General features: G+C 48.5%; 1 protein-coding gene across 1 annotated transcript in view; it reads right to left on the reverse strand.

The window, feature by feature from the left end:
- FGF13 (fibroblast growth factor 13) overlaps window positions 1-12,950 on the reverse strand; it is an 86,191-nt gene extending 73,241 nt beyond the window's left edge. The window contains exon 1 of the mRNA XM_031058802.1: window positions 12,785-12,950. Coding sequence (XP_030914662.1) covers window positions 12,785-12,950 — 166 coding nt within the window. The remainder of the gene's footprint in view (window positions 1-12,784) is intronic.
- Window positions 12,951-14,559: the final 1,609 nt, after the last annotated feature.

A 14,559-nucleotide genomic window follows, 5' to 3' on the forward strand; every position in this document is an offset into this window, starting at 1 on the left:
TCTTTCCCCAACCTCAGCCTGCTGCAGCCTCTGAGCACTCCCTGACCATGGAGTTCCTTACTTGTAAGCTCATTATCTTCCATTTATCTGCATTGAGCTCTGCTGCCCTGTTACAACCCAGGTACTCAAAATTAATCCCCCTCATGTATCAGATTAAATTGTTTCTCATTATCTGCTTGACTCTCAATTCAGTACCATTTGTAAAACTAAAACCTACTTTTCCATACTATTAATCAAGACTTTTTTGTGACAAAAAGCCACCACATTGCAATCTGAATAATCTAAAGCAGTTCAAGCAATATTTCTCCTGCCAGCCAAACTCGCATGTTTCCATATTTCTCTTTTCCCTTCCTTTTGAAGTCCCTCTCTGTAATCAGCCATTTGCAACACTAATTTAATGCATTTAGTGCACATTTCTCTAACTTGCATTGTCTCCTTATAGCTAAAGGTTCTCAGGGATCAATATTTTACATGATCAGATCAATCACAGCATATGCAGCTGTTTTAGGAGACCTGATGAAACAATTTCCTATTGCTTTTTTAAAATGGATTAACAAGGCAATTTCCTTCCTGCTTGGTGGGCCACAATCATAGAGAACACAGTTATGACCCTGGGGAGAGCACAATTCTCTGGTTATGGGTTAGACAAGAGCCAGGTTTGAGGAGACATTAGGGGAAGGTCTGATGGTGCTTCTGCTCTCTGACTCCAGAACTCACAGGAACATTCTCAGAAGATTTATTTCATCCTGCTGATTGCCAACCCTCCACTGTATTTATCCACTCATAAAATGGAGAAGAGGAGAAATAAAAAAGACACATACTGGAAATTTAATTCTAACATGGCCTTGTTCCAGAACAGAACAGCCTCAGCTTATTGTGTCTTAGTTATCAAAAGCACTTCAGCCTGGACTGAAGGGCAGGTCTGTCTGTCCACACCTGAGCACAGGAGGGCTCTCACTGCCACCCCACATCTCCTGTGCCAGCAGAACTCTGAGACAAACAAACAGGTTTGAAATCCACTGACAACAACTGCCTGACCTTGGGTTCATCAGTTAACTGGAAATAACTCTCTGCTGGGCCCCAGATGGTTTTGGGGTAAAGCTCAAAGCACACAAAGTGCTCACTCCCCAAGGGCAGTGCCAGGGCTGGTGCCAGGGCTGCATTCCTTCCAGGGGCGGGGGGGTCAGAGATGCTCCTGCTCCTGCTCCCTTTCCCACAAAAGGCTGGTGCACACTCTGCCCTGGACAGATGCTCTACAGCCGTAGCAAACACGGTGGAGGAAATTCCTTCCTACAAAACTCAAACATAAATCAATATTCCATTAACACACCTTGCTACTCCATGTGCCCTTTGAGGAAGATCTGCTTTTGTTCAAACATGCCAAAACCCACTCTGCCTAGAAAATCCAGTTAAAATGTGGATACAACAAAGGAAATTGTAAGGTGAGTGAAGATGACTGCAAGAACCATTTTTCAGAGAAATTTTGTCCTTTGAGAGGAAAGCAGACCACCAAGACCGTGGTGCCTCTTGAAGATGGAATGGGTTCCCAGGAGATGTATTTGGGTGGAGACACTGATCTCCTCAGCCCCTGGACAGCACCCTCAGGCCCAGGCTGGGCCGGGATGTTCTGGGCACGGCAAGGAGCTTCAGTGCAGAGGGAACTAAAAGGGGATGTAACGTTCTTAAAAGGGTAACTGAAGACTCAGCAAGGCTCCTTCTAACCATCAACATGTATGAATGACCCACCACAAGCAAGCACAATGTACTACCTCAAGGAAATCACATCCTGAAGTGGGAATACCCTGCGCTGGGACAAGAGCAGTCACTGCTGCAGGGCAGCTCACCCAGTCAGCAAAGTGCAAATCAGGAAAGCTGAAACTGTGCCAGGGAGAGCAGCAAGCACAGGCTCCTTCTGCTGCGGCCATGACATTTTCTACTGCTCCTTTATGCTCATTAATCTTTCAACTTCCAGTCCACAAACTCAGCAGCCAAGGAGGAAATGACTCCAAACCACAGGAATTCCACTGACTTGGGAATTTCTCTGCACACTTCAATTCCCTAGCAATTTCTCAGCTTACAGTTTGTCCTGGTTCTCATGTGCCCTTTGCTCTGTCAAACCCTGGCAGGGGGGATGCACTCTGCGGCTGGGACAGAAGAGATTTCAGACAATGCCCTTCCCCAGGTCTGTTTATAAACATGAGTCTGTTCATGTGCCACAGAACTTGAGCTGCCTGATTGGACAGGCACACAGGAACATTTGGCCATCCTCTGCTTTTACCTGTGATGTCACTGTTTGTTATCACTGAAAGAAATGAAGGGATTTCACTGGTTTTCATGATTTTACATGCTCTTCAGTTGGAAGATTTTCTTTAGAGAAACCAAACTTTTGTCCAGGAGAAATCATTTTTAGTCCAAAGAAAGATGCATTTTGGGTTGAGGACAATGAAAAGAGTAAAATTCTGCATCAATTATTAACATAATAAATGGCTTTTAAAAATAGCACAGATGGAGTCCTCCACTACAAACAGGGCAATGCCCATGTGAGCAAGGGGCATCACACAAAGAATAACAGTCTCGTTATTACAAGATGAAGAAATCAGATGTCCACTCTCCCAGATTCTTAACATTGCTGCCACTAGATTTTGAAAGACCATAAATAAGCCCAAAGCTACTTGTGAATTTGCTCTGCAAATCAACTGCAAGAAGTGTTCTATTTTGATCCTTCCCTGGAGTCCCATCCTAAATCAAAGTATTACAACTTAATCTTTTAACAAGTTTCCTTTCTAATGAACCTGCAGCCCTACAAGTCTCTTGAGAAATCTGATGTGTGAGTTTAGGTTTGCATGTTTTTCCTTATAAACATTGAATTATATATTATTAAAAAAATGCATGTATTTTTGCCCTTTAAAGTAAGTGTTCATCAGCTCCAGGAGACTGGAAAGGTGCCAGAATTTTACTGGGCTTTCCTCCCCCTTGCTGGCCCTGCCTCCCACCAGAATGTCTTCTCCAGAGCTAAACAGAAATGGGCTTCAGAGCAACAAGAGCCTGAGCTCAGACATCGACCCAGAGGGAGGGAGAACGGCTGGGGAAACAGAGGTTACACAGAGAGACTGCTAGAAATGAAACAGGGAATGAAGGTGCAGAGTTTGGCACCTGAATAAGAAACAGCTCCTGTAGGAGAGCAGACACAAATACAGAGCAGCAGCTGAAGGCACCAGTGCCTTTCAAAGGGACGTGATGGAACCTCTGGGGCTGTACCACAAGCCAGAGGGCAAACTGAGCCCAGCCCCTCAGGGCACACAGCTCAGCGTTCCAATAAATAAAATCTGGCCAAGGACTTACAAAGGAAAATGTTGGCACGTGTCCATCTCAACATCATCCTGCTGGAAACGAGCTGACTTTAAAGGCTGGCAATGAAACTACTAAAAAAACCCAACTCCAAACCACACCACTAAAACAACCTGGCAGGAGGGTTGGGTTTGGGATTTTTACTATGTCCTTTTGAGACATTCGTTTTTAAAAGGCACCTTTTCAATTCTGTTGAGACAGTACAAATTCTGCTGCAGGAGAGATTACATCAATAACAAATAGTCACAGTGCTGCCTGTGATTTTCCTCAGTCTCCTGGATTACACTCATGTTTCCATTTGCATGTGCAAATTAAAGAATCTGCCATAAATACACCTGATCAAACATCAATTGGCAGCACTCTACCGAAGTCGATGTACTTCATTAAACATACATAAGGATATGAAAACCTAACTGTGTGCTGGAATGCACTGTTTGGAGCATTAAACAAAGTCATGCATGAAATGTTATGTGCAGGGCAGTGAATGTGGGGCTGGAGCAGCAGCTGGGTGCTCAGTTCAGGGCTCTGACGCTCTCAGGGTGAGGCACAACCCCTCACAGGAACACCCCACCCTCCTGAAGGAAGGACATGCAACTCGAGGTCCAGCTGAGCCACTTGCCTGCTTCTCTCTGCACATCTCCTGTCCTCTCAGGAAACTTCTCCCACTGGGAGGGTCCATCCAGGCTTCAGCTCCTCCCTAACACAGAGTCCTTCTGAGCACTGCAGCTCAGGGATCTCTGCTTCAGTCCTGGATCTCAGCTGCAGCCAACAAGTTCATCCAAAGGCAGATGCTCACCTGTCCACAGCACCAGACTCACCTGCTCCCACCTGAACCTCTCCTTCTCGGCGTTTCAGAGTCCACAGGCTGCCCTCTCCTCCTTGGTGCTCTTCAAACCTCTTCTCCTGTCATTTCTGTCACTCTGTTCCACTCATCTTCCCTCCTGATGATCAGACTGTCCTACTGACTGCTATTTCTCTGCACATACCATGAAATGCACTACATCCAGTTCTTTTCAGTTAGAACAGCAATTTCCCAAACATGCTCCTTTGTTATTAGTACAAAGATCAGCAAAAATTCTCACTATTTTTACATTTATCTAATTTAATATCCAAGCAATTAAAGAAACCTCCTACTTGCATTTGGCAGCTCAAGTCCCATTTAAATTTCTGCTTACTACTGGTTTTACAGTATATTTAATCTAGGTTTATCATAAAAAGGCCAGCACATGAACTGCACTGGATTAATGCTGACAGCTCATCATTAGAAAGGAAGATCTTATGTGAAGCTTAAACATTTTCTACTAACAACATCTGAGAAACACTAGCAATACTTGAGGGCAGTTTTGCCGCTTGTCTGCAATGAGAAAATGATTGCACTTACCAGAGAGAAGAACAACTAGAAAGCAAAACTTGGTGGTTAATTACTGACTCTACCAAGCTGAAGCTGTAGAGGAACAGAAATAGGGGTAGGCACCAATTAAGCAAAGGTGCACAACTGAAATTCACTCTGCATTTTTAACAACTCCTGCAATTAAGTGTTAATTTGATGTCACCTGTTGCAAAAATGAAAACTCCTGGGACTGTTCAGAGGAAACAGAACAGAGAGTTCTGTTTAGGGAACAGTGCCAGTCACCAGCAAGGTGGTTTGTGCTGTTTTTCAGAGGATGGAGCAGTCAGCACCTGGTGCCCTGCACAGGCTCCTGTCCTGCAGCACCGAAGGGAGGCCGGGAAAGCCTCCAGAGCAGGGATGTCCATGGGGACAGGCAGGGGACAGGAGCAGCCCTGAGGCCAGCAGCCCCCATGGCCGGGATGTGTAATGGCAGCTGGGGACGCACGCCCCATGGATGGGGCAGTGCCAGGCAGCTGTGTGGGTCAGCCCTGCTCCTCTGGGGCACAGACCCTTCCCAGCCTCTGCAGAAACCCCCAGGGCCATCCTTTAACCATGGCAGGCTCCAGCCCAGGGAGAGCAGCCTGAGCTCCAGGGGAGACTGAGCTCCTCCTCTCGTCCAGGTAACCCAGGACAGGAGCCTGCCTGACCCTGGAGAACTCTGCTGTACATTTTGTGCCCTCAGGGCAGCAGCTGCTCATGGGAGGAGGCAGAAACCCCTGAGTTAGTGTGGGCTGAGCTAACCCTGGAACTGGAAAGTATAGACAATTACCTGTCTGAGCTAATTGCCCCTGAGGTGAGCAGTTCCACGCACAGGTGTGGGGCAGGGACCTCTGCTCCTCCCTGCCTTGGTCCTGTACCTGATTACCCTGGGCAAGGACAGAACTGTCCAGCAAGAGCTGGGAAGTGTAACTGCTCCTGCCTTACGGCACCAGCCTAACCTAGGAGAGCACGGGAGCTCTGCCACGGTCCCTGCCAAAGGCACTCTGTGCTTGCATGCCGCAGACACTGCCACTGGGAAAGCTTGTGCAGTAATTCTGATGGGCTGTGCAGCTGAGTAAGGGACAAAGAAAAACCTTCATCATTAACCAAGAACTACGTCTCCTGATTCCAAATGAGGACAGGCTGAAGAACCAAGTCTGATGGTTTCTCAGGAGAGTCATGGGATGGAAAAGTAGCAAGACAAAGGCCTTTCTCCATACAAGGAACACTCTTTGAAGATCTCAGAGTCCTTTAAAGATGAGATGAGAAAAGAATACCAGGGTGACTCATTTGGTCTACATGTCCTACTTCAGCTATGCTAAGTGCCAGATACTGTCTCCATAGTGAATATTTACTTTGAGATTAGAACAAACTAGCAAGAGGCACAGATAAAAGTCTTCTCTCAAAGGGTACACAGGTAACGTCAGGTAAGGGACAGCATTTCTTTTTGGGTTGCCATGACCTGTTCAGGGGTAAGGCCAGGTCCAGTTTGAGAATGACAAATCATTATCTTGAAATAAAAATTCTACAACTGCTCCTAATGCCATTACTTACTCAGACTTTTCTGATGCAACACAGAACAAATTTGGCTAACAATGCACTACTCACAGCTGCACCTTTGAATTCTACCACCAGGGAAACCCAGTTCAATAACCCACTCCATTACTAGCTACCTTTATTATTGACATTTCATCTTCATTTCCTCCAGCCACATGATTCTTAGCTGGGAGTCTGGCAAACAGACCAAGGTGTGCAGGCTCTTTCCTGGGCTGAGATTTGTGTGCACCCAGGGAAGGATCTCCCCAGACCCTTCCAAAGGTAACAGCTAAGTACCTTTGCTCAGGTGATTCAGCAGGCAGTGCTGCTGCTGCTCCTCCTGCTGAGATGTCCACGTGATGATGATGATGATGATAATGATTATTGTTCTCTTCCCTCTTTATAAGGGGAAACATTACATTTCTCTGCTGCTCTGATGACTTGCATGTTCAATCATGAACCATTGTGGCAATAAGGGCCACCTTAACTGCTGAGGGAGTAAGAAAAGAAATCAAACTGAACCATGGGAGGGGGTTCTGATCTCATTTGCAGACAAGTAAATCTTGAGTAAATCGTGGGTTTGGGTGGAATTACTCTGGATTTGCACTGGCTGAGCCCGAATCTGAGTCAGGCCCAGCCTGTGTTCAGGTAAGCTCATTAAACACCTCCCAACCCCTGGGACTCTGCTGGGAGCACTGGTGTTTAAAGTCAATCTCGTGCTTAAAGGCTTTGGAGCATGAGGGCAGGAGGGCTCAGCCAGGGACAGGACTGAGCTCCTGCAGCAGAGCCACCCCTGCCTCCCAGCAGGAGCTGCCAGGTCACCACTGCAGCCAAGAGCTTTCTCTTGGGGGAAAAGCACAGGGTGCTTTTATACTGCACACTTCTGTATTATACTGGTGGCAGCTTCAGACCCCTGCCTTTTGCTCTCTGTCCCTCCCTTCAGACCACCCCTCAGTGCAGATATGGTCCCACAGCTGCAGCAACTCCACGTGCACGCAGACAGGCAGGGTTTAAGAGTTTCCTTTCGTTTAGCCCTGCAGAAGGCTGAGGCATTGCTCAGCTGCTTGCTGCCAGTGCCAGAGCCGGGGGACGAGGCGAGGTGGGAGGAAGGCACAGAGGGCTGCAGGGCCCAGCACCAGCCAGCAGCAGCAGCAGCCTGCCCTCCCTGGCAGGGGCAGCTCCAGGACAGACAGCTCAGCTGCAGCAGGAAAGGGTTAATGGCAAGGGCAGACACCAGGGCTGCTTGCCCCTGCTCTGCAGGGAGGAACAGGGAGCAGCACTTGTGAAATGCGCTTAGGGCAGCATCACAGGGCCAGCCCTGCATGGAGCTGCAGAGAGGGGCTCAGGGGTGAGCAGCTGTGAGAGGCTCAGTGTGAGCAGCTGGGAGGGGCTCAGTGTGAGCAGCTGGGAGGGGCTCAGTGTGAGCAGCTGGGAGGGGCTCAGTGTGAGCAGCTGGGAGGGGCTCAGTGTGAGCAGCTGGGAGGGGCTCAGTGTGAGCAGCTGGGAGGGGCTCAGTGTGAGCAGCTGGGAGGGGCTCAGTGTGAGCAGCTGGGAGGGGCTCAGTGTGAGCAGCTGGGAGGGGCTCAGTGTGAGCAGCTGGGAGGGGCTCAGTGTGAGCAGCTGGGAGGGGCTCAGTGTGAGCAGCTGGGAGGGGCTCAGTGTGAGCAGCTGGGAGGGGCTCAGTGTGAGCAGCAGGGAGGGGCTCAGGTGTGAGCAGCAGAGAGGGGCTCGGTGTGAGCAGCAGCAGCTGTCAGGGGCTCAGGTGTGAGCAGCAGAGAGGGGCTCAGGTGTGAGCAGCAGAGAGGGGCTCAGGTGTGAGCAGCAGAGAGGGGCTCAGGTGTGAGCAGCAGAGAGGGGCTCAGGTGTGAGCAGCTGTCAGGGGCTCAGATGTGAGCAGCAGAGAGGGGCTCCAGGAGCACGTGAAGCAGGGGGCTGGGGGAAACCTGGGCTCAGGAAGCCAAGCACAGATGCTGAAGCTGCTCACTGGTGTCCCACTGCCACTCCATGTCCTGGACACTGTGCCTGCTCCTGGCTCATCTTTGTGATTCCTCACTGGAACACAAAGTCATTTCTCGCTCTGAACAATATGTAAAGTTCAAAAACCTCTCACAATTCTCTGATTCCAAACACAGTTCTCCTCAACCTTCTTTCCTCTTCTCCTCTAAAATGCAGAAAATGCATTACCAGAGTGAAATGAGGGAGCAGGGCCAACAGGGCTGATTGGCCTAGAGGAGGAGGATGTAATTAGAGTGCCAGTGACAGTGCTCTCAGTGGTGACACGAGGCTCAGAGCAGCCAAGGGACATTCTGCATTACAACATGAAGGCTCCACGTTCCTGCTGCTGACACAAGTGCCAGGGCACAGGGAGCAGGGGAAGGGGCAGCCCCCACCCCATGTGCCTGAACATCTCCCTGTGCCTCACCCCAGCACTGCCTCTGCCCCCCGCTCCACTGCCAGGGATGGAGAGAACAAGCCATTGTCAAGGGCAACCACAGAGCTGCTTGCTTCACATTAGCATCCTTAACATTTTCTATCTAATCAGATTTCCTGTTGGTTGAGGAAAGCTGCCTTCCTCCTTACCAGCTGCTATCCCAGATTGCCCTCGCCCCATCCTCAGTACGTATTTTGCCATGCTTGTCTGCTTTTCTGTGTAAAAAGGTTATGTATGCCTGGAGGGAGACTAAATGTTACAAAAAAAAAAAAAAATAGAAAAAGGCAAAAAAATATCCCACATGAAAACAGAACTATGGGCGAGTGTCCAAGACTCTTGACTGTGTGACTGTGACTAACCAAGGGCTGTTTTTAAAAAACATTTCTCTCATTTTATTCCCTTCCCTGGATGTAATAATACAACTCAAATTAGTTTTCCAGGAGCTGACTCCTTTTTATGTAACCATGTTTTATACAGAGAGCAGCAGCAGCTTATGTTTAAACTATTTAAGAGAACAAATAGCTGCAAAATGCACTTCAGATGGCCCTTCTCCTGCTAGCAGTGTCTTCCTGGCTTGAGGGAAGCTACAAAAACACTTTGTATTTTGCTGCTGCTGCATGGATGCAGTTGTAAACAATGCCCAATGCCCACAGGAGCAGCATCCAGGTAAAGGTGTCAGCTCTGCTTGTTTTACTGCCTTTCACTGCAAACTGTGGCACGACTTGGACAGCACAAAGCTGGGAAGATGCAGAACAAAGCAGCAGCTCAGCTCTTAGCCCATCGCAGGTTTCCCAGGGCAGCCCCACCTGAGCTGCAGCCCAGGCTGGAGCATCCCCGGCTGCCACGGGGCTCGGGGGAAACCTCCACACCTGGGCACATCTCACCACCGGCATCCCCATCTCTCCTCCTCCCTCCCAGCCTGCAGCACGGGCTGCAGCCCCTGGCCAAGGACCTGCTCTGTGTCCTCCAGGCTGGGACCCAAGGAGCTGCTTCCTGAGGCGCACCTGGGGCACGTCCCAAAGAACAGAGATGCTGCAGGCAGGCAAGGAGGTGTGGGGAAAGAACAGGAAACCAAGGCAGATTAGGAAACGCGGATCTCATTTTCTCATTCCCACTTCTGCTTTTAGGAACAGGCCCAAGAGATGAGAACTGATGGACCACCAGGCTCAGACACCAGCGTGACGTGGCATTTCAGTCTCTCAGCAAACACCACAACTCCCCAAACACCCCTACCAAAAGCCAAGAAAATCTTTTACCTGGTGTGATCCCACCTGCCTAGGGAGTCCAAATCCTGAAGTGATAAATGAGGCTCCCCAAGCACTAGCCCTGTATGAAAGTGGTTAAAAGGTGCAGAGAAATCCATCATCTAAACAAGAGAGTTGCACAGTTAGAAACATGCAGCCTTTACTCTGTGTTCCCATGCCATTATTCAGCAGATTAAAAAGGCATTTTTGTACTCTCTGTGGAGTCTTCCAAGCCTGCAAATTTTCCATAAAACTTCCATTATGACATTTCACTTGGAGAACTTTGCTAACAGCTTCCTAGTTGTCACACTTTCCAGTACCTTCAAAAATGTGTAATTTGTGTCACAGTAACAAGTTTAAACATTCTTTTTCCTTTATCCTACCAGCACAACTGAGCTGTTAACTGCTGGGCTCACACTGGAAGGGATTTCTGCTAGGATTTGTTTCAGCCACTCCATTAACTTCGATGGACTGGCAGGGTTTGCATGGAAAGCACAGTTCAGATCACTTCACTATCAACATTCTTCAAGCTCCATGCCAACAAACCACTGAGGATGGCACACATCAGTCTTTCAGTGGGTCTGGTACCACTTCCCAAGCAATTCACAGATTCTGAAGAAAAAGATAAATGCAGCCCAGGCAACCTGAGCTATAAGAGAGGCTAAAAGGATTCCTGGTCAGATGTTCTCCCTCCATGCTAGAGACAACATCTGCCAGAGAAACACACAGAAATCACACACCAGCAAAGGCTGCCACCCCTCAGGTGGTCACAGGTCAGCCAGCGTGGCCATGGCTTCCTGTGCCTGTCTGGGAACGCAACACTCCTGGAGGGGAGGAGGAGGGACACACGAGGAACAGACATCATCCTTGGGCGCGGCAATAGAGGATGGCAAGCCTTCCTTCAGAGCCAAATGTTTTCCTGGGGAGGAGCACCAGTGCCACGTGCCATGGAGGAAATGTTTTCCTGGGAATGAATGAGCACCAGCGCCACGTGCCATGGAGGAGGGGGTAACACAGCTGCTGCTGGAGCCAGACACTGCAGATTCACGGAGAACCCAAGAAGAGCATGTCTTGGCTTCCAGGAACACCACGGCCACTCTGATGCTCCCAGCTCTTCCCTCAGAGCCTGCAGTGGGCCAGCCTTTCCCACAGGTCCCAAATTCCCCAACTCTGAACCAAACCAGGTTCCCTGGAGACTCTGGAGAGAAAAGGCCCAGCACAGCTCCGCTTTCCTTGCTCCTCCTGGGCAGGCTCTGGGGTGGGAACTGGTGATTTGTTCACTACAGGATCAGCCCAGCCAGGAGCCAGTCTTCTGCAGCAGTCCAGTTCCCAGGGTAGGCTGCACTGGAATAAGCACGAGCTTCTCTGCAGTTCCACACCAGCACACAGAGGATGCACACACAGCACGTCAGGGGTGGCAGCTGTGGGGCCCAGCTCTCCTTCATGCTCCTGGCCATGGAATCTTCCTGCTCACCACGTGTGAGCACCTGCAGCAGCTCAGGTGCCATCATCCTCCCAGAGGAGCTTGTCAGGAACAGTTCTGGGCTCCGAATTTACTCACAAACAACACAAATCCTGACAGATGACACGGAATCCATGACATCTGCTAAGCCAGGAGAGTGCCACAGGAATCACCCATCCTTCATCTTGACTGAGTCATGAAATCACAGCTTCTGTCAAGGCAGCCAGGACTGAGAGGACAACTGGACCTTCCTCAAACCCCGACTTTAACCTTCAGTTACATCATCACTGCAACAAGAAACCTCTCCCCAAGCCTTAAACCAGCATGTAGATCAGTTAATACTTCAGGTGAGATGATAAATGCTATTTTAATAAAATACTTTTATTTTAAAAGACACAAATCTCCCAGAGGTGGTACAAAGAATATTCATGCAAAATTGGGAGAATGTAACAGAAGAAAGCAATTGACTGAAATATTTTGGGCTAATAGTGACAGCTCAGGAACTGATGCCCATGATTACAGAGAGAATAATGCAAGTGATTTGTGATAAGAACTCCAACCTGCTCACTCTGCCATTCCTGCAGACTTGATTGTGCCAAAATCCAGCCCTGAATATTTCATCTTAAAACACTTCTACCAGCAGTAGCATTATTTGTCTTGGCAGATACTGGAGCTTATGCAAAAAGTAAAGGCTTACCACGTGGAATATGAAGCAGTAATGCAAAACACATATGGAACAATAAGAGAAAGTATTAAAAAATAAAATTTAAAATAGCTTAATCTTATGCACACTAGATGAACGAGATATACCTCACTGGCAATTTCATATCAGTGAACACAGCATGAGGAGAGACCATACCTTTGCTTCATCTGAAAAGGAAAACAATCTACTTTTTTTTTTTTTTCTGCTCTGCATGCATTTCATTTCCCAAAATGCAACCAGGCGTGCATTACAGACAAAGTTCATCCTGCTTCACCCAGAACAGCTGCCATGAGCATTCTCTAGCACTGTGCAGAAGCCTTATGGAGTGCAAGGTGCTGGGGACAAGCCGAGCCTGGTCTGAGTGCCAGGCTTAGAGCAGAGTGCAGCTCCAGGAGTCACTGCAAAGAACCTGGGAACCGATGCCTTTGAGGAGCAAGCAGCTTTAGGCAGCCAAAAGAAAGGGCAGTGTGTAATGATGGGAGCTGAAACAAACGAGGTTTACTGGAGAGAAAGCAGCGTCCGGCCCAGGAGGCTCCCGCGGGGGCTCAGGCTGCAGTGTCCTGTGGGCATCAGACAGGCAAGCAAGGGACAGTGCACGGCTCCCCCCACACAGCCTGGCACACACAGCACACCCGGGACACACAGGGAGAGGGACCCCAACAAACAGAACATGGACCCAAAGGGCACAAACCTTCCGGCTCTGTGTTCTCTTTGAGGTGCACTTGCTTCAGTGGGCAGCAGAAGATTTCGTGACACTTAGCACGAAAAGGGGACTCTTTTTTCTTTAATTCCGCAGATTGGATGGAATCTTGCCGTAACATAATGTACTCCTGAGTGCCAGGGGGAGCGTCATCCATAACTGTGTCACCACACAACAAAATAACTCAGGTTAGAGCCCCAGGAAAGCGACCCCGAGAAGCAAATCAACTACAGAACGTCAGGGTGGGGAAGGACAGAGGGCAAGAAAGGTTCACAGGAAGGAAAATAAACTTTACAGTGTGAAGTGTCTCAGTCATGGTGGGAAAAAACATTTACTTTTATAGACAATGCTTCTCATAAACCTCCGCACGTCATCCCGTTGCATGCAGCTTTGACAAACAGCAGAACAACACCCGCTCTGAGCAGCAGCACAGCTCCTCCTGTACCTGCTTCATCCTCCCCTAGCACCCCTACCCATCCTGCATGCACACTAGGGGAAAAGCAAACCCAGCTCCGTGCTTGCATGGCCTGGCACAGGCAGTGTCTGCACCACCACCCTCCTGGTTCCTGCAGGAACCTGTTCCCCAAAGCACCAAGGACAGGCAGTTATCAGGAAATGGAATTACACCCCACCCCTCAGAGCAGGGATAATCCAGTGACATTTTCAACAGATAGAAGTGTAGATGTACAAAGAGAAAGCACATTAATCCTTCTGATGGTTTTCTTGTAAGACAGCAAGTAGTTTTTAAAGTTGATCTTATAAATCAATACTGCCATTAATAATGCAGTCTGAAATGTTTCTGAATGGGGTCAGACTATTAAATGGCAAAAAGATATAATATATAGCATAAAGAAAGTTCCAGCTACCTCAAAGTATTATATTACCAGAATGAATTGAAACACTTTTCCACTATCTAAAAAAATGAAGCCTTAATAACAGAGATAGCGAGATTCCTCAGCTCACAGCTTCAGGCACAGATCATGTCCCATGAACAAAAATTAGCTCCTTTTTCACAGGACAGCCTCCAACCACCAATTGTTATTTATAGTGTAACACAGAGATATAAAACCATACCCAAAATCAAACTTAGATTCCTCAACCCTATGTGAAAAAAACAAAAATTAAAAAAAAAATCCAAGAATTTCAGCAATGAGAAAAGTAACTACTGACAGGCTAGTCTAAAACACGCACTAGCGTGCACTGGGTAAGTTTATTTGGTTCTCAAACTGATGGCCATTAATTCTAACAATTTATCTGCTTCCTAAGTATCTGCCAACACATCTTAAAAACCTGCCAGATTTAAACACAGACCCCCTCAAACAATTACCCCATTGCATCCTCATGCACTGGATTTCTACTCTGGTAGGAGTCATATCTGAGTGATACATTCAAACTGACAGCTGTTCTGCTCACAGTGGGCAGCCACCTTCTCTCAAGACCTCATTAATCCAGCAGGGAAACCTTGCACCTTGGCTGCTGCTGCCTCATTAGACTGCACCCAGCAGCAGTAACACACTCCAATAATCTATATAAAGTGCCATTAACAGGGGTGCACGATCAAGGAGGAAAGCACGAGTGGTTCGAAAGGGAGCAGCAGGTCAGTGGAGCACGAGGTCTGGGCTGCCATTTAATCACCTCAGCAGTGCCAGTTTTGCTCTGGAAGGGGAGGCTGTGCTCAGGGAGCACACTGAGAGCCCCAGGGCAGCTGTGGCAGTAATTACCAGGAGCCAACACCCATAGGTCCTGAACGGTCAGCCCTCAGAAAT

Source organism: Geospiza fortis, unplaced genomic scaffold (assembly GCF_000277835.1).
Source record: "Geospiza fortis unplaced genomic scaffold, GeoFor_1.0 scaffold29, whole genome shotgun sequence".
Taxonomy (NCBI): Eukaryota; Metazoa; Chordata; class Aves; order Passeriformes; family Thraupidae; genus Geospiza; species Geospiza fortis.